This window comes from Perissodus microlepis, chromosome 18 (genome assembly GCF_051167445.1).
Source record: "Perissodus microlepis isolate ML-2025 ecotype Zambia chromosome 18, ASM5116744v1, whole genome shotgun sequence".
NCBI lineage: Eukaryota > Metazoa > Chordata > Actinopteri > Cichliformes > Cichlidae > Perissodus > Perissodus microlepis.
This window is the reverse complement of record NC_140478.1, coordinates 22315138-22340645: the sequence shown is the minus strand read 5'-3', so window position 1 is coordinate 22340645 and position 25508 is coordinate 22315138. Positions and strand designations below refer to the sequence as shown.

General features: G+C 37.9%; 2 protein-coding genes across 2 annotated transcripts; both read right to left on the bottom strand.

Annotated features, from left to right (window-relative positions):
* Positions 1–3282: 3282 nt before the first annotated feature.
* On the bottom strand, positions 3283–13547 carry LOC146367860 (uncharacterized). Its single transcript, XM_084912731.1, has 7 exons — positions 13443–13547; positions 7911–8015; positions 4504–4626; positions 4268–4360; positions 4113–4139; positions 3786–3868; positions 3283–3681 (listed from the first exon to the last, which is right to left on the bottom strand). Exons 1-6 carry the CDS (start codon positions 13545–13547, stop codon positions 3818–3820), a joined length of 504 nt encoding a protein of 167 aa, XP_084768857.1. The 3' UTR covers positions 3283–3681; positions 3786–3817.
* A 7437-nt stretch (positions 13548–20984) lies between these two features.
* LOC146367859 (uncharacterized) lies at positions 20985–23675 on the bottom strand. The gene has a single exon (XM_084912730.1). The coding sequence runs from the start codon at positions 23238–23240 to the stop codon at positions 20985–20987; it is 2256 nt and encodes a 751-aa protein (XP_084768856.1). The 5' UTR covers positions 23241–23675.
* Positions 23676–25508: the final 1833 nt, after the last annotated feature.

The following is a 25508-nucleotide window of genomic DNA, read 5'->3' as shown; positions in this document are numbered from 1 at the left end:
ACCACCGCAGAGTCATCAGAAAACTTCTGAAGATGGCAGGTCTCTGTGCAGTGGCTGAAGTCTGTGGTGTAGAGGGTGAAGAGGAAGGGGGAGAGGACAGTCCCCTGTGGTGCCCCTGTGTTGCTGATCACCTTGTCAGACACACACTGTGGGAGACGTACATATTGTGGTCTTCCTGTCAGGTAATCAACAATCCAGGACACCAGAGAAGCATCCACCTGCATCGCTGCTAACTTATCACCCAGGAGGATCGGCCTGATGGTATTGAAAGCACTAGAAAAGTCAAAAAACATGACCCTCACAGTGCTCGCCGGCTGGTCCAGATGGGTGTAGACACGATTGAGCAGGTAGATGATGGCGTCCTCAGTTCCAAGACGAGGCTGATAAGCGAACTGAAGGGGATCCAGGTGTGGTCTTACTATGGGTCGCAGCTGGTCCAGGATGAGCCTTTCCAGGGTCTTCATGATGTGGGAGGTCAGTGCCACGGGCCTGTAATCCTGGGGGCCACTGGGACGTGGCGTCTTTGGTACAGGGACGAGGCATGATGTCTTCCACATCACTGGGACCCTCTGCAGACTCAGACTCAGCATAAACAGTTTATGAAAGACTCCACACAGCTGGGGGGGCACAGGTCTTGAGGACGAGGGGACTCACTCCATCTGGTCCAGCAGACTTGCCTGAGTGAAGTCTCCTCATTTGCATCTCAACCTGGTATTGAGTGAAGGTGATGGGTGGGGGAGGGGTGTCAGGAATCTCACAGGAGGCAACAGCGCCATGTGAAGAGAGAGGCTGGCACAGTGGTGTGGCTCTGGATTCCAGGCTGACTACAGGTGAGGTTGTGGGGGTGGGAGCAGACACTGTGGTGTCGAATCTATTGAAAAACAGATTCAACTCGTTAGCTCTATTCTCACCTCCCTCAGCTCCCCTGCTGTTGGTTGGCCTGAATCCAGTGATGGTCTTCATGCCATTTTTATAATCTTCATTATAAAAAAAGAATGAATAAACACAGGACTGTCAGAGTTTCACTTTCTATTGAAGACCTTTTTCCACAAGCAACATTCGAGAAGGAAGATTTTAAATTTCAGTCTCTTGAGGTGTTTTCTTAAGGATAACCTGGATATTTGCTTCTATATGTTCTAAACTATATGTTTTAAACAGTAGAGTTAATAATTTGGTAGCTGTTAACCGCTGTGGCCTTAGTTGCATAACAAAGTGTTGCTAACATGCATAAAACCACAACATGCCCTTCACTGTAAGGAAAGTGGTGTGGGTTTAAAGCGGATTTTATCTCTGTTTTACGGTAACAAGCGATATGTTGAGATGGGGAATCTTCAGGGAAATAGTATAACGTAAACCCCACTAGAAAATGAACATTCTTAGATGTTGTTTCATTTATGAGTGGGTGGATGTGGGTTCATTATTGTGAAATGTGCACTTACTAAATGTTTTCGTTCCAACAGCCGGCACACACTGCTGTGTCTGACTGCCACATTACAGCTACAAGAGAAGTGCTTGTTTGTCCTGTAATTCCCCGTAAAGAAAAGGAAAACCTGCTGTTATTTAATACATGTGGACCTTTCTTTTACAACAGGGGTGTCAAACTTATTGCGGGGAGGCCAGAATCGGCCAAGCAAAGACTCCGATTACAAATACAGTTACTCCAATTTCCATTGCAACTGAGCATTACCTCAATGTGCTTGCGGTAGTCATGGTAATGCGTCCAAAAGTCTGTGACATCATTTGTATGCCACACACACTCAACAGAAAAAAACAGAGGACGTCGAGGTGATGGTATACCTGCTGCTCGGCCTGTTGCCCTCGTCACTGAGCGGCCGATTGGTGGCGTGCAGTCTGTTGATGTCACATTTTAAGATTGACTCAACTCTTAGAACCCAGGCCAGAAAAAAAAATCTTGTATCGTGTATTTCCATCTAATGGAAAACCCTAAAAAGTCGAGTCCAGTCGCCTTCTTTCCAAGCTCCTTAGACTTGGAATAAAATCATTATTTCAAGTGATATATTTACTGAATAGAATTATGAATGCTCGTCATGCTTTCCAGCTGTCAGTGTGATTATAACTCAGACCTGTAGCGGTTGATGTGAGTTTGACCTTTTTATGTTAAAATATATGTGTTATACTTCATAACTAGCAGGTACTTGCAAATTATTGATCCTTGATGAAGATAGTGGGCGCTACAGTATACAAATCAATATAAATTATTTACTTTGATATAAAGTTGCAGTGATTAATATTTCTTGCGATAGTCTTTAGTTCTCTGGTCTTGTTTCATCTGGTTTTCTTCTGAAAACACACACACACACACACACACACACACACACACACACACACACACACACACACACACACACACACACACACACACACACGCAAACAGAAAAGAGGAAAACTCATTGCAGAGGAGCTAACATTGGACTGATGTTAATAAAACAGCAGCACTTTTCTTGCATGCACAGATGTTTTCTTTTTCCTCACCTGCACAACAGATGTGATCAAAATTTGATCAAAATGTGTTTCACTGTTTTTTCAGAGCTTCCTGTCGAGGGTTATGTTGTTGCCATAAATTGTAAAAAGAGATCTTTCCACAGCCTGCACTGTTTCCTGTGTGCAGGTGTTCAACATGAAGGCAGCATCATCCAGCTCGGATCTTCTTTTAGCAGACATCAGAACTTCTTTATGCAGTACACATGACCTGATATTGCACACCTGATTTGACTTGTTTCTGTTTCTTACTTACTGCATAAAGTGGTTATAAATTTAATTCAAGTTCTTTATGACTCTGAGGGTGTAATAACTGCACATGTGACACATGACAATTCATTTCAGGGCAAGATAATATTTTGATTTCTGAGTTTACATTCATACATAATTACCTTCACAAAAAGAGGGTCCTGCGCAGTATCTCAGCTCTTCTGAACAGAGATCTCGGATGTTGTTCCTGAGATCTGCTGGAGTCACTCGCCTAGCTTCAGAGTCACTGAACCAAGTGCTCCGATTCCTGCTGGAACCACTGTTACCTTCACCCTAATTTCAATGTGGACAGGGAGGAGGAAGTTGAGAGGCAGCGTCAAAATGAAATAATAACACTGTAGTTAAACATTATACAGACCTCAAGTGCCTCCACTGCTTTGCTTTTAAAACTATGCAGAACTGTACAGGATTTACTGACCCAGCTGAGCACTTATGATGACAGCTTTTTTAAGTTTAATACTTCATGGCTTTCTATTACCGTTAAAGATGATGCACAAAGATGAAAATTTCTACTTCAGTCAGCTTTATTTTGCAGCACAGAATACACAAAGTGAACTGTTATGAAATCAACAGCACTTGGAGAAAGCTTATTATTTCAATGTAGAACATGAGTAAGGCCATAAAACCTTTCTGCAAGTTTGAATGCATCATGCTTTCCTTCAGTCAGGTGTGATAAGTGCAAATGTATACTGGGGATTATTGATTCTTTTAATGCAGATACATATCAGTGAAGAATATAGGGATTTCTTACATCATGCAAAGCATCACTGGATATTGCCTTCATAATAGTACATGGAAACAACGAAAAACATTTCTTGTAACGAAGGAAGAAAGTCTCTCAGAGAGAAGATGTAGTCGGTAAAGGTCTCAGTTTTCAGCTCTCCGGTGGGTCATCTGGTTTTCTTCTGATCACTGAGACACACACAGAAAAAAAGTATTTAACATTTGACTGATCGTAATAGATCAATTACTATAGCAGTTTTCCTGAGTGCATAGATGAGTTCTTTTTTGCTCACTTTTTTTTGTTTTGTATATCGAAAACAACATTTCAGGTTTTCTTCAGAACGGCCCGGGGAGGCATTGATGTTGTTTTACCATTCTATAAAACCAGAGAGAGAAACAGAGTGTGATTACAACACAGCCTGCTTCCACAGGCTGCACGTGTTAGACATGAAAGCAGCGCTGCCTGAGTGAGATGTTCTTTTGGCAACATCTAAACTTCTAAATCAGTTTTTTTTTTAAAAATCTGTAGCATGCACACAAACATACAATGCACAGTGCCTCCCATTAGACACCTCATTTCACTTGTTTATGCTACTTGCAGAAATCTGTGGTAAGTTTACCTTATTACCAGGAATATTAGGGTTGGCCTGTGGCAAAACAACAACAAATAATTAATTTGTGTCATTTATATGCAAGACAATCTCTTTAATGATGAGTTTATTATTAGATTCATTAATTTTACTGTGAATGAAAAAATAAAGAAATCTGGTCTTACTTGGCCAAGGAGGGAACATCCACCAGGCCTCGAGGAACAGGACTGTCGTTTGACTCTTTCTCTTCCCTTTCGTCTGTCATCCCTGGTTATTCCCTTCACCAAAAAGAGAATGCTTTATTCACTATTGGTATTAGAAAATTTAGGAAAAAATAATAAATAAATAAAACATCTAATGCAACAACATGAAACATTCATTAATATGTATCCAGCAGTTCCCAAAGTTTATGACTTCTTACCACATCCAGAGATTGTTTCTGATCGTCTGGCAGTGTGGCTGCATCTGTGGAAGTGAAGGCTGTGATGAGCAGGAAAACCTGCAGACTCAAGACGAGCAGCAGCACTTTTCTGTCCATGGTGAACTGAGGAGTGTAATGCAGTTGTGAAACACTCCAGTATTTATATAATCCCTGCTAAATAATAATTTCTACGTGGACAGAGAGGAGGGAGTTTACAATAAAGATTCTGAAATCCGATATCCGATAGAGGCAGAATCGAGGCATTTAATTTGTCCATACACATGCACATATTTTCATAATGCTGACTCTCTTCTGACTTTTCAGCACATGCAGTTTTCCACAGAAGAATGTTTTCCTAGAACTCAACTGACCCACTTGTAGAACCCCCTTTGGAAACAATAATTTGAAGTAGATGTTTGTGGAAGAATTTGCCCCACTTATCTGCGTCACAAAGTACCTTTGGACAAGATACTGAACCCTGAGTTGTTCACAATGCATCCATCTGATGCATTAGGTGAGTGTCTGTGGTGTAAACACTAGTCTACTATTACTTAGAAGTTAGAGTTAAAAAGTGCGTAGGCATAGAAATGCAAGTGTCAGTGCTTGGATGAGGCTTCCAGTAGAAAGCTGGTTGAGGGCTTAACTGAGCAGAACAGTGCTATTTGTGAACATTTGCTTTTGCACTGCTCTCTAAAGTCCTGACAAATTATTTCAATTCGGTTGAGGTCTGGACTTTGTCTGGGCCTTTTGCAATTTTGGCCAAGCTTTAGCTGTCCCGCAGTTAGCCTCACATTTGACTCTACACTTTCTCATATATTTGAGTTCTTATCAACTCAGTAACTGATAGGTGCCCAGCTCCTGCGGCTACAAAACAAGCCCAAATCATCACCCCACCATCATCATGCTTAAACATTGGTATGAGATCCTTGTGTTGATATTCTGTGTGTGATTTTGCCAAACACAGGGCTGTGCATGATGTCCAAATGTCTCCACTTTGGTCTTGTCTCACTAGAGGACATCGTCCCTGTGCTGCCATGTTCCTTTTAGAAAGACGCGGCTCTCTCCTGGCAGCTGCCACGATCCTGTGTTTTGCATTTAGTCTTACTCCCCTTTGTTGTTCTCTAGATCTTGTTCGCCTGTGCCCTGTTTCCCCCAGTTGTGTTTACTTCTCATGGTCTCATGAGGCTGTTCACAGTCCCTTTTTCACTCTGGATTTTGTTTTATTTGTTTTGTTTTGTTTCTATACCTGACCTAATTAAAGCTTAGTTTTGTTTCCTTGTTGTCCGTGGCTTCTGCATCTGGGCCCTTTTTGACGTAACTGTGACAGAAACCACTCCAAACAAACCAAACTGTACTTATTAGCATACATTTAAAATGTTAACTAATGTCTCTAGAGTCTGAGGCTCTTTTTTCTTTATCTGTAGTTTGTCTGCATGATTGGCCTTGCAGTGAACTTAATCAGACAGCCACGTCTGGAAAAATGATGGACTTATTATTTAGAAATGGTGTTTAATCCTTCCCAGATTGATAGGAAGCAACCGCAGCTTCTCTAGGATTATTGCTGCTGTTTTTCCTCCTTGGCATTGTGTAAGACACACCTGGAAGCAGTAAGAGTGTATTTAGGTTTTCACAAGAAAAACTGTAAATGGTAAACATGTAATTTTCCAGTAGCTTTTGCATAAGAAATATTGGATAATATGTTTCATATCACATCCTGAATATGACTATAAACAAGATGGAAAGTTACAGTAAGTTTAGTAAGACTAAAGTTAGAGTATTTACCACATTTTTCCTTTGATTATATTCATTAGCTGATAATAAATAAATAAATAAACAAGGCTTCTTCTTTGTTTTGATGTTTATTAAAGACAGTTTTTAGGTAAATTGTTATCTGTGTCAACATCTCCAAATAAATAGTTAATTTTGCATGCAACAAACTATACTGAATGAAAATAAAGGTGGACTGACTCCATCTTTTGGTCATAGTACATAGATACACTAAGACAGACCACTACAGCATCTACTTAGGCCAGGGGTAGGCAACTCCAGGCCTTGAATGCCGCTGTCCTGCAGGTTTTATATGTCCTTGATCCAGCACTGCTCATTCAAATTTCTAAATGACCTCCTCAACATGTCATGAAGTTCACCAGAGGCCTGGTAATGAACTAAGCATTTGATTCAGGTGTGTTGACCCAGGGTGAGATTTAAAACCTGAATGGCAAAGGCCTGGAGTTGCCTACCCCTGACTTAGGCTAAGACAAGTAAATATCAACAAATTTAACAACTCCGAGGAATATATATGTGTATATGTGAAGGGATGTTACCTCAAAATACTTCACTTTGTATACAATAGTTAAAAATAAAGACAGACCAACTAAAAATAAGTCAGACTGACTCTGCTTTTGTGCTCACTTGCAGACTGTTTTCTGAATCTTGATGAAAATTACACGACGCCCACGTCACGATGTCCATTTTTTAAAAATCATGTTAATCGAAAAATGTTTGTTTTCCAATTCTTCTGCCATATTTTCTTCCTTAATTTTGAAATCAAAAGTGTAGTTTTGGAGCTGGTTGTCTATTAATTTATGTATTATTACAGTGTGAAACTTTGTGTACATTGCATTACATTTTGAGTGCAGTTTTTAATCTTTACATATGACATGTAGGGGTGGCACATATGACATGAGCACAGCCTCATCAGTTATGTAAGCCAGTTTGGTCTGTGCTGAATATTTCTGTCATACCCTTGTTGGTCATTTATAACTGTTTCCTTGCAACACCGATTTCACCCACCAGAGGTCCTCAGTTGTTCACTCCACACTCCACCATCATTCACATGCTGATTAGTTCCCCTGCAGTTCCCCTGACTTTATCAGTCTTGTAGTGTACATGTACCAGTTTTGTCCATCCTGTTCTTATTGATGACTTTGATCTTTGCTTGACAAAGACCCCCCCACCCACCCCCCCAGTCTTACTGAACACTAGTAACATATTGTGGATATGCTCTGACTGCTGGTGTTACAAAGCAAACAGATTTTCTTGTAGATAGGTTTAACATGTTACATATCAACGCTTGCAAGAATAGATTCAGGTCTTTACTGAAATATGATATATATATTATAGAACAGTTAATTATTAAAGAATAAAACTGTCAAAACCAAACATGTTTACCAGCCACATGCTCTCAATCTAGACTATAGAACTGTCTCTTCTTTTCTAATCAGTCTTACACTAGCTTTTCTGAACTTCCCTCTTCATCACAAATATATAATTGCACATAGCAGATATAATTTTTTTTTATGTTATTAGCGCATTATCATCTATATATTTTAAATACGACTGACTGTCATTTCATGTTTGAATGCTGTTGTGAGTCTTCGTAACTGATATGGATATAAACTACCCACTGTGACCAGAGCAGCTGCAGAAGCAGAAGAAGTCAAGGCAATGATGAGCAGGAAAGCCTGCAGGCCTGACAGGATCAGCATCAAAGTTCTGTCCATGACGACCCACTAAAAATAACACAAAGCCAACCTTTATGTGCTCCTAGAGCTAGTATGGAACACATTGAATGATAACAAAAATGAGGATGAGAGATAATTCACTTTAGTACTAGCAAATTAAATTTTGCCTGTGCGAGAGTTAAGTTGCATGTGTGAAGGTTACTACCTGTAATATAAAAACACTTTTTTATGTTGTAGCCTGTGCAGCAGTCTGCCGATCAGTGACAGGTAAGTCCTGTCGGTCCTGTCCAGGCAGCTGAGACAGAGAGGTAAGATGCTGTGCCATCATTGCACAGGTCTCATCATTTCCCCACGGCTGTCCTTCAATCACTTAACAGTCCTTCAGTGCTGTTACAACAAGGTAGCCAGTGTTAGCATTGGCTAAGGCAATTGACACTGCTCAACTTAAAAAAAAACAAAACAAAAAAACAAACAAAACAAAGCAGGAAAGCAATGGGAAAAATACATTTAGGACTATTTTTTGGTTACTATATACTTACTATTATGATTGTAGTGTATTATGTATACGTGTGTATGGATCCTATCTCCCCCTTAACCAGTGAGCCAGTCTCAATGAAATGCAACACATAAGGCGACTAATGACGTCTGTACGTTTAAAAAAAGATTTTTTATTAATCCCAACTGTTTTGATTTTCATATTTATCAACCACTTGTGATCTTATGCTCTGCTTTTGCATTTGTTTCATGTTCGACATTCATCGTGACATTGTATGCATGTCATGAGATACATCACACATGAACTCCCCCGTCAAACTTGGCTGGACTTCCCCCAATTTATACTTTATACTTGGCTAATAACAGCTCAGGATAAAGAAATCGTTAAAAAACATTTTCAAGAATGTTAAAAATTTTATTAAAATGAAATTAATAGCACTGTTAAGGCATTTCAATTGAATTTAAATAATGGAAGTTTAATTATATCTTCATCTCTTTCATGTTTAAAAAATAGTGCAACTTACTTCCTTCTTAATCGCTTAATTCTTGGAAAGTGTCAGTTGTTTTAACAGGAAACATGTTGTTTATAAATGAAAGTTTATGCACAATTGGCCACTTCTATAAAACAATAATGAGAAAGTCATCATTACAATACTAGTGGTAACTAAGTACAAACTACAGTTGAGTTCATAAGCTTACAAACAGTCATCATTTTTTAAGGATTTTTTTAACAGTTCTTTTTCAGGGTGAATGATTCTACATCTTTAATGTCTTTAAAAATACTAAGTTATCTTGGGTTTTTCTGATCCACACAGGGTTAACAGTACAAGCTCAAACATTTACATACTCTCACTCAAATCTCCTAATAAGTGGTGCTGAAGGACGTACAAAGTCTTTCAGCTTGATAAGACACTAAGCATTTATTTGATCGCACAGAAGTTTTTTTTAACTACTAGACATGACCACAACATGCAAGCTGTTATCAGCATGCAAGTGATAATAATAGTTATTTGGGCAACTGAGGTGACAGCATCTTCCACATACTTTCAGGTATAGACACTATTCGAACGTACATACAAAGTCATTGAACTATTAAACTTGTTTTGATTTTTTGATGTCATTTACAATTTTTATTCAGTTACAGTTTACGTTTTGTTCGTGTTTGAATCTTTGGAGTCAAAGTGGAGGCGTCAGGTGATCCCTTTAAAATGCTGCTTAGCTGTAAATTTTCCCTCTGCACAGGCTAATTTTATAGTAGGATAAAGTTGTACTTAAATTTGTCTTATTTCAAACAATGTGCACCTCAAACAGGCTTACACTCTTTGAGCTGGAGCCAACCTACTAATGAGTCAGAACACTTAGTGCCTCTGATCACTCCTCACTCCTCATGCATTGGTCTCCTAAATACATTTGTGCTGGCAGTTCTAATATTTTTGTGTCACTGATGGTATTAAAGTGTAGAAGTTTACGTTTTTTCTATAAAGGATGATTTAAACAAAGGAATTTCACATTCAGTGGTTTTTACCTCCAGTAAATGAACTACATTGAAGTACACTGGCAGTGTGACAATTGCTGTTTTTGATACTGAAACGACTCAAGTGCTTTTAAGTGTTCGTGTTCTGGGCAACAGAAGTCTTATTTTGTAGTGTTTGCTTGTGGCCACCAGTTATATACTGTGTAATGTGACTGTGACTCTGCTCAAAAAAGTTTGACAGTTTCAGTGAGTGTTACAAAGAAAATAAGGGTTTTTTTTGCATATAGAAAAGCTTCTTCTGTGTTTTGATGTTGCATCCTCAGTGCAAGAACAGATTGTCTGATGAAACTATTTTGTTTTTAGTAAAATCTTCTTTCACTGTCTTAAAACCAAACACAGGTAAGTCAGTAAGTTACTGAATAAAATGTGCAGAAAACATGTGGAAGTTTTACAGTTGTTCAAAGTCAGTGAGTCAGGGGCTTGAAGGAGAAGCAAATATACATCTGATTTTCTGGCGCTGTGTTTAACACCATCTTATCATCTCTTTATTTGTCATCATTGGATAATCTTACAATTAACTACACAACTTCTTTTCAGAATATCAGTCTAATTCACGCAAATGTGCAGTGCTTTAAATATTTTATTAGTCCAGTCCATACTCAGAACATGCAGTACTTAACAAAATTATTATTACTATCCAGTGCAAGGTTCCACACAAGGTACCCACAGCTGCCCTAAATACACAATACTGGTAATTACCAAAACCACTTTTTATGTTCCTGTGGTTAATCCTCACAACATGCAGTGTTTATATATTTATGTAATATCAAAACAGTTATTGTTGTTACCTACGATTTTTCAAATCCATAGTTTTACAAAAAAAAATCTTAAAACAGTTAAGTGCTTTAGGATTTTTTTTTTTAAAAATTAAGATGCCGAGGTTATTTATACGACGTAGTATTAGTGCCGCATTAAGAAAAACAATATTATTCATCATTTTGAGAATAATATTGTAATTCTGTTTTGTTTCAAGACAATCAGCCATGGTTGCTGTACCCTCTGAGTGAAATCGTACTTCAGAATCGACTTAAGTAACAAGGAAGGAAATTATTTCTTTTTTAGCACACAAACATATTATGGTAAATGTAAAAGGATGTTGAAAAGATGGTGCAGACAGCTGCATTCACGTAATGTGAAATGGCTAACTCATCTACACAAAGGTATAAGAAACGTCGCAGTTTGTCTTGAAACAACAAAAGTAATCTCCACATGCTTTTCTCAAAATAGATTTTTGATTTTAATCTTGAAACCTTGACTTTATTCTCAAATTGATCAAAATATTTTATTTTCTTAATGTGGCCCTAATACTCCGCCTCATATTTACTTCCAAAATTAGTTTTAGTGGTTGAATGTTATTTGTGTTTAATTTCTGACTTCTCAGAGAAGTCCAGTGAGCTGGTTCAAATTTAGCATCTGTCTGTTTTGGTGATGTATGCGAGGTGACTGCTGCACCAACTGCAATGTTGCAACATGTTTGCAGAGAATCTGTTGTTGTGATAGTTTATATGCGTAGATTATTGAAGCACCCAGGTCAATGGAAAAATGCAGGAAGGAGTTTCTGGCCGCAGCAATGTGTGATGGGTAAATTACTGGCCCTGCAGAGAGAGAAATGAATAAATAACTGATAAAACAGTCTTTGCTCTGCTTTAGCTTTAAATATCTATGTGCTTGAAATTAAAAAAAAAAAAAAAAATTCAATAGTGATCATAGTAACAGGACCAGCTTTTTCTTTATAAAGAAAAACATGGGCTTTGCAATCCATTATTGTTTTCTGTAATAAGAAAGCTTTGGAAACAGAAGGATAATTCACAAGATGATTCAGTGTTTATCAAGTTGCTGTTCTGTAACAGCAGGAAATAAAGAAAATGTGAATAACAAAACAATTTACCAATGGGCTGCATGCTCCAGGTCTTGTGGAACACCTTCTCTTCTGTGGGCTTTGCTTTGGTGGGTTGACCGTCCTGTTTGCTACCTATAATGAAATGACATGAACATTGCGTTTTTATGTAATGATGATAAATTAAAATCAACATAAAATATAGACACGTTGTTACTGTATAAAGAAATCATGGTCATGACATTTATAGATTAATATACAGAGTCCACAAGGAGTTTGAAAAATTGTGATCCTGTGTAAACAGTAAATAAATACAGAAAGCAATAAATTGCAAATCTCACAATCCCACATTTGATCTAATAAAACAACAGATCAAATGTTTAAACTGAGAAAATGTACCATTTTGGTACAAGTAACGAGTTCTTAGTTACTTGTTCATTTAGTCTGTTTCCTTTTGTGTCCAGATCTCATCTGTGTTCTTCCCACCCCATCATGTCTCCATCGCTGTCTCACTGTCTGGCTCTGTGTTGTGTTTCCTGTTTTATTTTGGTAGTCCTGGTCTCTTGTGCATTTTGCTGAGTTTTTCTTCCCCCGTCTTTTTGTCTCTGATTTGTTCCTCCTGTGTTCCCACCTGTTGCCCATCCCCTTATTATCCTGTGTGTATTTAAATCTTCAGTCGCCCTCTGCTCATTGTCACATTGTCTCTGCTAGCTGTGTAGTCTCTCGTGTGTTCCTAGTTTAACCAGTTAGTTTCTATTGGTATTCCCTAATTGTTTTTTTCTTGTTTTGTTACTAGTTTCAGAGTTTTCAGTTGTTAGTGCTTTTATTTTTGAATATTTTTACACAGCAATAAAGCTTTCTCATTTAGCTTACAACTCTGTTTTTGAGTCCTGCTTTTGCGTCCAACCTCTGCCTGCCACACAGCTGTACGTGACAGTTGTATTTCTTGTTTCACAGTGCACTTAGTTTTCAGTTGGTGAAAGGTCTGGACTGCAGACAGGCCAGTTAGGTACCCGGACTTTGCTTTTACGTAACTGTGCTATTGCAAAGATGCAGTATGTGGCTTAGCAATGTCTTGCTGAAATATCCAAAGGACCCCCTGACAAAATATGTCATATGACTGGGAGCATCTGTTGCTCTTATGCATTTATGTATATAAATGCAGTAATATGCAGTAATGGCAGCTTTAGACATGTGCATGTGTTGACATGTGTCAATTCCATTGGTGCTGAGCACTGATAACAAGCCCGATGGTCCCTCCTCTTTTGTTTGGAGGATACGCCATGCATGTTTTCCAAAAAATTTCAAGTTTTGATGAATCTTTCCAAACACAAGGAATGAACTTAAGGGAGTATAAAACTGCACAAATACCTATTATGATGCTACGTTCCAATTTTGTAATGGAAAAGTAGAAATACACTCAAAATCAAACACATTTGCCAGCCACGTGATCCAGGTCTGTTGATACAACCTAAAACAGCGAGCTTTCTCTTCTGCGGCATTAAGTTCCTCTCTCCACAAAATATAATATGGAATTTGTAGTAAATTCAGACAGATAATTAAAGGTATGTATCCCTACCTTTTTGATTACTGTTGCGGATCTTTTTACCTGATCTGGACCTTTCACCACGACTTGACCAGCTGCGTCCGAAGGAAAGGCAGTGATGAGCAGAACAACCTGCAGGCACAACAGGAGCAGCACAGTTTTGTCCATGGCTGACAAACGAAATGAACAGAAAGCTGATGCTCACTAGACCTGCTGTGGACAAAGATGTGGCAATAACAGACTGCCAGCTGTGTTTTCTTACTAACAGGAAACTGCAAGTCATGTCCACAACATGCAAGTCATAATCAACACGAAACTTACTTACATTAATAAGAGTGCATAAGAGGTGTGACCCAAATACATTGACAGCTGTGGTTTTACTACAGTGAAAACCACTCCTTTAATCTTGGTTTAGAAAAAAATTGAGTTGAGTTTAATTTCATTATGCTTCCTTATATCCTTCCTAGACGATAGATGGAATACTATATTTAAAAAAAAAACAGCTTACAAACTTAATTATGTAGCATAAAGACTGAAGACAGGATGTAACAGCTATCCATGCTATCTCAACAATCACAAGATCTGTTTACAAGCCTTTAAATTAGTATCATAACATGTAAAAAGCTTATGAATATGCAGCCACAATCCTTTCACATCTACTTTCACAAACTTACAAGTAAACAAACTGAAGATATCAAAGTATGCAACTGTTTCTATACTATGAAGGTGAAGGTGTTGCTGCCTACTAACCAATCACTACTCTTAAAAGCAACATCATTATTCCTGGAAGATCCATCAGACCTTCCCTTGATGACTTGCAGTAATAAATGTAGATTTGCAGAGCTTTGATCTGATCTGACTGATGCTGGTGATTTGCCTGCAGTAATGACTTTCAGTACTTAGTGACTGTTTAACCTGTTCATGTATTTGCCAAAGTACAGTTTGCTGTTACAACATCAACAGTTCTCTGTGGCTGTGCACAGAATTAAAGATGTACTCTGTGCAATCATTCTAACCGGGAGAAAGAACACTTCAAACAAATCATTAAAATCCCTGAAATTATTCCTGTGATGTGAATGTAAGCTTTCAACCATAGTTGATGAATAAAACTGGTGTCACAATAAGCCACGTCTACAGAACAATAATGAGGAAACAGCAGTTCACGCAACAGCAATAGACAAAGCAAACAGCCATCTCTTGGCTCATATACGCTCACACAAACCCACAGTCAAAGCCACAGTTTCCATCACTTGTCACGTACTAACTATTGTAAACCTTTGGCTCAATTCTCTCCATCTCTGTGAAAAATATGATTTATGACTAATTCAGTGTTATTAATCCTTTATTTATCCAGGTAAAAAATCTCATTGAGATTAAAAATCTCATTTCCAAGAGAGACCTGGCATCATGGCAACAAAAGTCACATACCACATAGGTATATAACATTTAAAACAAATACAATATCCCATACAAACATGTGTAAAATATACAATAACAGATCAAATTAAGAGTACATTAAAAACAATCACACTGAGTAAAAGAGCTGTTCTCTCGTTCCTTTAAGACAGACTTAAACTCTCCCAAGGTAACCAATTCTGATAATTTCAGTTCCTTCTGCAGATTATTCCAGGAAGCAGGGGCAGCGTATTTAAAAGCCCTTTTCCCCAATTCTGTTCTGATTTTTGGGACAATCAATTGTATGATTTTGTTCGAACGAAGGTTGTATTGGTTGTGGTTTTTACACATATAAACACATAAATAAGATGGAACCAGCCCAAGGAGAGATTTATAGATAAAGATCAACCAATGGGAGAGTCTGCGAATATGCAAAGATGGACATTTAGCAGCAGCATACAAAGAACAATGATGTACATAATTTCCATAGCCAGTAATAAAACGTAAAGCACAATGGTACACAGTATCCAACCTCTTTAGGCAGTGGGCAGGTGCATTCATAAAAAGCAGGTCACCATAATCCAATAAAGGTAAAAAGGTTGCACGAATCAAATGTTTTCTCACTTGGAGGGAGAAACAGGATTGGTTTCTAAAAAAGTAACCTAGTTTTAGTTTTAACTTCGACACAAGCCTTTGAATGTGAGTCTTAAATGACAAATTCTGATCTATAATGATCCCTAGATACTTGTAAGATGTGACCATTTCAATTTCAGATCCTTGAATTGTTTTAATCTTAGGAGATGTAGCTAACAACTCTTTGCCATTTGAGAATAACATGAGCTTGGATTTCTCTGGATTTAACACCAACTTAAGTTGAGTTAAATGGGACTGAACGACATCAAAGGCAGACTGCAGAAATTGCAGGGTTTGTGCTATTGAAGGGGATGAACAATAAATAATTGTATCATCTGCATAAAGATGAAATGCTGCATTTGACAAATTATCACAAAGGTTGTTTATGTAAAGAGAAAATAGCAATGGCCCTAATATGGAGCCCTGCGGAACTCCTTTGGATACTGGGAGAAAAGAGGAAGAAGACTCAGCAGCATGGACACACTGTTTTCTTGCTGACAAGTAATTTGAAAACCAACTTACAGCATTTACAGATAGACCAATATTGTTTAGTCTATTTAATAAAATAGCATGGTCAACTGTATCAAAAGCCTTTGACAAGTCAAGAAAAAGAGCAGCACAGTATTTTTTGCAGTCCATCGAATCAACAATGTCATTAACCACTTTAATAGCAGCAGTTATTGTGCTGTGTTGTTTTCTGAATCCTGACTGATGTTGGGAAAGAACTGAATTTTTGTCCAAAAAGTCTTTCAGTTGTTCACTAATGAACTTTTCTAGAACTTTTGCTAGAACACACAATTTAGATATGGGCCTGTAATTATTAACATCTGAAGGATCACCTCCTTTCAGCAAAGGGAGAACATAGGCAGATTTCCATATTACAGGGATCTCACTGTTCGAGAGGCTAAGATTAAAAATGTAAGTTATTGGTTCTGCTATAAAATCTGCAGCCAACTTAAGAAAATAGGGATCAAGTTGATCTGGTCCTGCAGATTTATTTAGATCCAACAGATTTAAAGCCCTGTGGACCTCAAAAACATTTAGCGGAGAAAAACTGAAGGGTTTGACCACAGATTCAGTTTGAGCGGTTGCAGAGAGAGCCTCTTGTTGATTAAGCTGTTTTAAATCTGGATATAAAGATTCAAATAGAGATCCTGAAGAAACAAAATGCTCATTAAAGCAGTTTAGAATGTCGCATTTCTCTGTTAAAGTGCAGGAGTCTTTTACAACAAAAGTTGGCATCTCATTTGTAGTTATGTCCCCATAAGAAGATTTTATTATTTTCCAGAATTTTTTAGGATCGTTCAAATGTTTAGTAGTATTTGAAAGATAGAATTCTGATTTGGCCTTTTTAATTAAGGAAGTTGAACGGTTTCTGAGCTGTCTAAAAATCAGCCAATCCGCTTCGGATTTAGTTTTTCTGGCCTTAGCCCAGGCAGCATCCCTTTTTTTGAGTAGACTGGAGAGCTGAGGAGAAAACCAAGGGTTGTTTCTGCATTTTACTCTAAATTTGCGGATAGGGGCATGTTTATTTATAATTTTGATAAAAGTATCATAAAAATAATTCCATGCCAGCTCAAGATCAGTTATCAGGTAGATTCTACTCCAGTTATAGTCCCATAAATCATGAAAGAAAGCTTGCTCACAGAAATGCTTAAAATCTCGTTTAAAAGCTATCTGTGGCCTTGATTTTGGGAGCTTCGATTGTCTGACTACAGCTACCACACAGTGGTCACTGATATCATTTGCGAAAACCCCAGTGTGAGAATATTTATACGGCATATTAGTTAAAAATAAATCAATAAGTGATGACTTTTCTGGGCATTTAAGATTTGGACGAGTTGTGCTGTAAATTAGTTGTGTGAGATTATATGAATCACACATGGATTTAAAACTGTCTGAGGCAGAGGACAACCAGTCCCAGTTGAAATCTCCGGCCAGCACAATTTCATTAAAATCTAAAGTAGATAGTTTTTCACTAAGTGAAACTAAAGCCTCACTACTAGCTGAGGGGGGTCTATAACAGCCCACAATGGTAATAAAATAGCCCTTGAAAAGTTGGAGCTTGAGGGCAAGAAGTTCAAACTGTTTACAAACAGATACCGATGAATCGACAGTAACATGGAATTTGCTTTTTACATAAATTGCAACACCGCCACCCTTTCTGGGGCGGTCGCAACGGAAAAGATTATAGCCCGTTATTGCAATGTCTTTGTCAGTAATTGATTTAGTAAGCCAGGTTTCTGATAATATAAGAATATCAGTATCTAACTCTTTCATCCAAATTTTCACAAAATCAAGTTTGGGAAGAAGACTTCTGACATTTAAATGAGTGATACCAAGACCTGTTCGAGTTTTGAAATCACAAGGAGTACTTAAGCATTTGCAATCTGGACCGGGATTAGGTTGCACATTTCCAGATAAAAGAAGCAGAAGAACAATAAAACAATAAAACAATAAAACAGTGTTATCTTAGTTTGTCAGAAAGTCTGGAAAACAAGGAAGTAGGTATTCTCTTTACCAAGGTATCAATAAAGACTGCATGCTAGCAAAAACACATGAAGAAATAACCCCAACAAAATTTTAGGCATTCAGAGAGAAATATGTCTTTTCTTAGTTCATAAAAACTTCTGTCTGGCTTCAAGCTAGTTTTTAGGTTCCAAGATTAAAGGTTATCTGTGCTGAGAAACCACATCATGAGGGTTTATTTTTGAGTTTTTGAGACTTCTACATCACCGGTGTGCCAGATGTAGCAAATGTTATACAAATCAAAACTCATATTGCAAATTAATATTCAATTTCATTTTGAAAAACTTTTGTCAGAAGGTTCAGTAAACTCTTCAAGGTTTTTTGTTTTTTTTTAAATTAAATTTTCTGGCAAATGTTTCATGTTTTAGTAAGTACATCTACACAATCTTAGTGTTTAATGTCTGTGACAGTTCATTGACTGAGACAATGCAGAAGATAAATAGGCATGTAAAACTTGGTCTGTTATACTTATTTCAGACTACTAGATTTGCTTTGCATTCAAAGTAATTCAAAATGATATTTATTTATTTATGCATTTATTTATTATTCTACTGGGCCTTAGTGCATTCAATATGACCCAAAATGTGAGCACACAAACTCACTAGGAAAATGTTTAGAAATCAGTCAGAAAGCCATTTTCCTAGTCACTTATATAGGACTAGAACTACAAATATCACCCCCTGGTGGCCATAGAAATGCAACTTTAAGACACTTCAGCTTTGGCTTAACTTTTCAAAAGTTTGTTTCATGTTGTCTATTGTTCTTCCACATAACTCTCTGATTATTTTGTTGAACTGATGAGCTGTACTGATACCTTTCTCCAAGGTTAAGTCTGACTGCCTGCAGCTTCTGGGACACTTCAGTCTCTGCTATACTGATGACAGTGTGATCAGTGTGACAGTGTCTTTGTTGGTACCAAAGTCACAAATCCGAAGGTGGTTTTTGCCAGTGGTTGTAAAACACCAGTTTCTTCTTAGCAACAGGGGGTTGTCAAGAGTCTCCTACTAGTCTGTAGACATGCATCACTGGGGCCTTAGCCATTATTTACCTAGCAACTGCCACCAGCCTACCTACAGGGACCCCTGATGATCAGTCAGGAAATATTCATTTTTCTCTCATGATTGGTCAATGCCAGATGGTTGGCAGAGCAGTCTATAGGATGATTTTGCAAAACTACAATATCCTTAAAGAATATGTGAAAAGTACAAGACTAAATTATGTTTAGATAAAAATATAAATAATCACATTTACATGAAGTGTATTTGCAAATTCAAATGTAATAATTTTATATATTACACCACCCAGTGGAGGAAAAAAATAGTCAGAGATTACAGTAAATTTAAGCTCGATTTATGAAGACAAATAAATAATATATGTATATATATATATTGATCCAGAACATAGAGAAAATTGTGAGAATTAAAACACAGAAGGTTTTGTAATTGCACAGATCACTTTTAACCTCAGAAATATCAATTTTAAGCGTTCTCTAATAATGCGGTAACAGTTAGTTTAAAGTCTTGATTTTAACATAAATTTGAAACACTTTAATGATAGTGCCTGATGTTGATAAAGAACATTACATCATCTCTTGTTATTACATGATTACTTAATTTCCATTTATTGGTTGACGCATATATAAACAATTCCATATAAGTCAATTGATTAATACTTTTGTTTGATTATATGTTATTGAACAATCAAATTAATTAAGTAGTCTTGCACACAGAAGAGATACATCAGATTACAAACCAATTTTTTTTTAAAAGCTAAAAAATGAAAGAACAACAAGAGGGTGGTACTAAACTTAAAACAACTGGAGCAACATTTTGCAACTAATTATATGAATTGGCAACAGGTCACTAACATGACCGGGTGTTAAAAAAAAGAAAATCTCAGAAGTTAAGATGGGTAGAGGTTCACCAATATGCAAGAAACTGCCTTTAAATTATGGAACTATTTCAGAACAATATAACTATGTCCAAAATTAGAAAGATATGCCAACATCATTAAAAAATTCAGAGTCTGGAAAAAAAAAATTGTACAGTGATCAAAGCAAAAAAAAAATCACAATTGGATATCTTTCCCCCATTAGGCAGCAATAATGGAATTGGCAGCATTCACAAGGCTGCAAATCATTGTATTTGGTTTCTATTTCCATTTTACACAGAATCCCAAATACTTGGAATTGGTTTTGTAAATAAGCAAAACAATATATTCAATGTAATAATCAAATTGCATCGAAAATAAATGACTTTTTTGTTGAAAAAAGATTACATATTAGATAGAGTTACACTATAGGGCAGTAACTGGGAATATACTTGGAAACTGACAACAGAAGGACATATAGACAGGCTAACCTTTCTTTTTTCCTGACTGATTAATAATGCAGTCGACTAAAATATGCTATCCTTTGCTATTGTGTCCTTTATACTTTACTGATTTCTGATCATGTCAAAATTTGTTTGAAGTCTGAAAATAATCTTTTAGAAAGCAATCAAACAGCCCTACCTTACCTAATCCTAAACAGCATTTAGGACTAAGGATTTCTAACAGTATGTATGATTCTTATGCCGTCTTACCTGTATTAAATATGTATGTTTTACTACAGAATCAAAAGATCTAAATTAAAACTAAATTGAAAAATTGCCTCAATGTCCAAATTGAGGTAAATGTGTGGTTTTTTTGTATTTTTTTCTTCAATAAAGTAAAAAAAAAAACTGAATTAAAAGTATCATATCATAATAGAGAGGTCTCTTGATGATGATCAGAGAGGCGGAAGAATTGTTTGATTGTTCACCAGTCTCGTTCTCAGTTGTTGTTACTGGAAAGAAAAGAAAGAAAAAAAAAAACACATCCATCTTGTCAAATCTCGCCACAAATCAAAGTATTGCATGTAACAGCATCATGCACCAATCACATTCATTAAATGTTATAATCCTGCTTTACAAATGTACAATAAATCCATAACTCTACACCAAGGAGCAAAACATAACAATAAAAAATAAAGCACAGTTTTTTTTATTTTAGCTGTAATTTAGTATCATATCAAATGTGATTGTACCTGTTCAGTAGATGACGCTGAGGATTGTGTTCCTTGTTTTTCTTTGTATATTTTTGCCAATCTTGGTATAACTCTACTTTTCCAAACTCTTCCTGGTGTAACCTTTTGCTTTCTTTTATGGCCTTTTTGGGTGCAGCTACTTCTGCCACGTACCAGTCCCCTCCCCTGATTGCTTCAGTCAACTCTTTGTGCTTGAGGAAAGGCTCCCATTGGCCTGGGTTACTGAGGAGAGCATCAGCCTCCACAGATCGAAGGCGGTCTGCTTCCAAAGCGATCTCGGCAGAGCTGCCTTCTGGTTTCATACCCCGTGCCAAAGCATGAAACAAACAGCTCTTGCCCTCACTCTCTATGCTCACTGTCTGGTTATTGATGTGCACATCATAATGGCCATCAGGGTATTGGTCACTCTTTGGTCTGTAGATCAATGTCACAGTTGTATTGGCAGGTCGAGTGTCTGGGCTCAGCTCCTGCATTTTGGTAAGTCTTCCATTGCTGTCCTCTGTTAGGATGACAACTTTAGTGCCAGTGACTTCTGACAGAACTTTGATATCGAGGATGGTGCCTGCAGTCGTGGAGTTCTTGATCTTTTCAGCATGTGATTGTGAGCACTGACCTGCCTCTCCTTTAAGTTTGTGTTTAGAATTCAGCTTTCTTGGCGTGTATATGTTGTTCTGCCCAGCTCTGAGTTTTTCCTCTGTCCTGTCACCCTTTAAGCTGTTTATGATTATATGATGGTCAATATTGCTTTTTATTTGACCGTGAACATGAGAAACAATGTAAGTAGAAAACTTGTGGTCGAAGACTTCCACCAGAGCATCAGCCAATAAAGTACTGATAGTGGATGCTAAGTCGTGCTTGAAGTCTTTCAATAGTTTAATGTCCTCTCCAGATAGATCACTTACTTTCACATTCTCGTTGCTTTTCTTTTCTTTAAATATTTTCAGCTGTTCATGAAGATTTGAGAAAAACTTATATGGGAGGCTGAGCACTGCACTGATGGTATTGTCTGCCAGCCGGCCCATGTAACGAGTTTGGATTGTGGTAAGAATTGCAGATGCATTTTCTTTGGTGTGTGATTTGGCTTTTTCAGTTATTTTGGAGAGAGATGAATTCAGTTTATTCTGCCAACTGAGGTCTGCATAGAATGGCTGCACTGCAGTTTTGCTTAACTCTTTGAAAATGGCCAAGAGATTATTCTTTTTGCTCTCATCCTTTAGGAGATCTTGAAGTTGCTTTTTATCCTCAGGTTGTGAGAGAATGATGAAGTCTGCTAATGTAGCTAAGGGGTCTTTTTCCATGTTTGATTCCACACTGGGGACAATCCTTTCTTTTAAATCAGATTTGATGCTGTTTACTACATCTGCCAGTATTTTCTCTTCTTTATTCCCAAAACCATTAGTAATGATTGTCATTTCTGCATTCTTCATATTTGTCACAGCACTAACATTTTCTTCAGCCTGTCTGGAGAGAAACTTTGGCATCGGCTTCATCTTTTTGCCCATTCCTTTGAGTAATATTTCAGAAGATTTGAAGCTCCTTGCGATCAACTTTCCAACTCCAAACCCAACGAGAGATACACCAAGAGAAATGGCTTTTTCTGTTGCCCATGACTTCCAGCTGAATTCTCCTGTCACCGTAGACTCACTCGTGCTGTCTGTTTTTTCTTCAGTAATGAGTCCCATGCCAACTTGAGCCAATCTATGAAACATACATGCAGTGAGCAATGATCCTCCAATATTCTGTAAAACTGCAAAAAAGGTCACTAGAAGACCTTCCCATGAGAAACGAGGCTCATCTTCCACAGAAAATATATATCTCAGACCTCTATTATAGAGGGTATAGACTTCAACTTGGAGATCTTTATCAGCCCCTGATACCAAGCAGAAAATAGGGGATTTTTTTACCACTGGATTCCTCTTCTGTTGTTTTATTTCATCCAACTTTTTGATGGCCTCAGTAATGTTTTTGTCAAAGTAACTTAGAACGTTGCACTTGGTTGATAACTGTTTTTCCAGGCTGGTTGGGTTGCTGTTGGCTGAGTATGCAGAGGACATTGTTACAAACTGAAGGCAGACTAGTGATTCTTCACTGAGAAACTTCAGAGATTCCTGTGCCTTCATTAGATCATCTATTGCCTTGGTGAGGTAATCTCCTTCCTCCTGTTGTATAGTGCAGTATGCACGAGTGTAAAAAGCTACAGCTGCCCAGCTTTTATCCTCTGTCGTGGCTTTTTCAAACATTATGGCTGCAATATCCCACTTTTTTTCATCCAGTGCAACATTTCCAAACTTGATGGAGTGATAAATGATTTCTTTTCAACTGATCAATTTCTTCTGATTTAGTTTGCAGCCAAATCGCCCAGAACTCATTCATGATGGCAACAACAGCTCTTTCCTCGTCTCCATCAGTGGTGTTATAAATATCTTGAAGTGTTTCACAGTATTCTGAAAAAAGGTCCTCCCGCAGTTTCATCTCAGCAACATCGTTCATCATGTGTTTTATCTTTTCTGCTGCAAGTCGGTCTCTTGTGCTCTTGGCTTCCTCCAGAGAGGACACTGTGCTGAAAGATGGCTGCAGGTGTTCAGTGGAAATGATTATCTGAGCAGATCCAGGTTTACCTTTGCGTGCAGTTCGTCCAAAAGCCTGGAGTTCCACTCTTGTGTTCTCAGAGAGGAACGAGAGGATCACAAATAACCCTCCATTATTGTTCACCTTTGGGGACACTTTAATGTCTGTGCCACGGCCGGCAAGGTTTGTGGCAACAATGACATCACCAGGATGAAGCTCCTTGTCTATTTTACTCAAACTGTCTCTGTCACTGCGGCAGTAGAGAATCAATTTTTTATTTGGGATGCAGCTCTTCAGCTCTTTGTAGATCTCTTTGGCTTTGTTTATAGTTTCACAGATCACCAACGCTGCTCTTCCTTCTCTGTATGAATTTGGGGAAATCTGAGCTGTGACCACATCTTTTATTTCAGATTTCCATTCTTCAGCTGTTTTTTTCAGAGTACCTTTGACCTCAAATAACTTCTTCCTGTTGAATGTTGGTATTTTGCACACAGAGAGATTTGGATACAGGTCCTGCAAAAACTGAATGTCTGCTTTGCTCCCCAGTGTTCCTGTTGTTCCGTATATTTTTCCCTGGTATTTCTCAAAAAAGGAGATGTTGGAAATGTAGTTGGTCACTGTTGAAATTGTGCTCAGTTTGACTTGGTGTTTAATCTCTACAAACTGCTGCAGACCATCACCCCATTTCTTATTCAGTTCAACAAGACCAGTGGATCTGAAGTCCACTGGACAGACGTTGTCATTTTCTACGACATATTCTCGTCCTTCTTTCAGTAACATTGCCAGAAAGGCATTCTGAACCCACACTGAGACTTTCTTCTCCACTAGAGTCTTCAAGAATCCAGGAATGCTGATTTTATCTTTATTGTTTTCACATGGGGTGTACTAAATCCTCTCAGAGATCATTTCTGCAATGGGCTTGATGAGAACTTCTTCTGACTCATAGAGAGGACAACACAATCCTTCCTCCAAGACAAGAAATGAAAGGTCTGGAATGTCCCGGTCATTGTATGGACTGCACTTTTGAAGACAGAGCAGTCCCTTGTCATCTAGTGTGTAAACAGTAAAGCCGTAAGGCACATAGTCCTCAATTTCTTTGAAAAGTCAACCATAGCATCCTGACTCACTGTTTTCAGTTTACTGAGAAGTTCATGTTTTTCACTCTTGTAGATATCTTCTGAAAATCCTTTTGGCACAATGTTGGATTCTTCAGCAATAGTTAAAATATCCATTGGATCACTAATTTCAGTGTCTTCTGTGTTCATTGAGTCATAGATGGCCTTGAAGAATGAAGCAGGAGGACCTCGTACAAATGTCTGATGTCCTGTAGATAGGAAGCCATACTGACTGACGTGGCTCCAGATCATGGTGAGAATAATGTTCAGGTGCTGCATGGAGACCATGGGGCTGGACAGGTATGTCAGCTGCACTCCTTGATCGATCACCAGTGAGTCCACTTCATCGATAATGATGCACTGAAAGTTACGATCAGGCCTCACATCCTTCATCTCAAATATTTGGCGAAGGTGATCTGCAGCAAAGGCTTCGATGGTTCCATAGACCACGTCCTTCTGATAGCATTCTTTCCGATCTTTATCCTCATTTTTATTTGTGTTTGTGTCGACTGTAATGCCAAAGTATTTGTAAAATTTGGCCCATTCTTCAGCATCTCTTTGACATAACACAGAAGAGCTGGACACCACATCCACCTTTTCACCCCTGAACACACGCAGCACGGCAAACATCGCTATGACACAAGACTTCCCTTCTCCAGTTCCCATCTCCAGGAGCTTCCCAGTGTCAGACAAGGCCAACAGGCACCAGCTTATCATTTGAGTTGCCTTGGGAAACCACTTCCTTTCAGCTTTGTGGAGGTGTACAGCATTGCATAAGACTGCAAGTATCTCCTGAAGGTCCTCAGTTTCTTTGCTTTGACACAG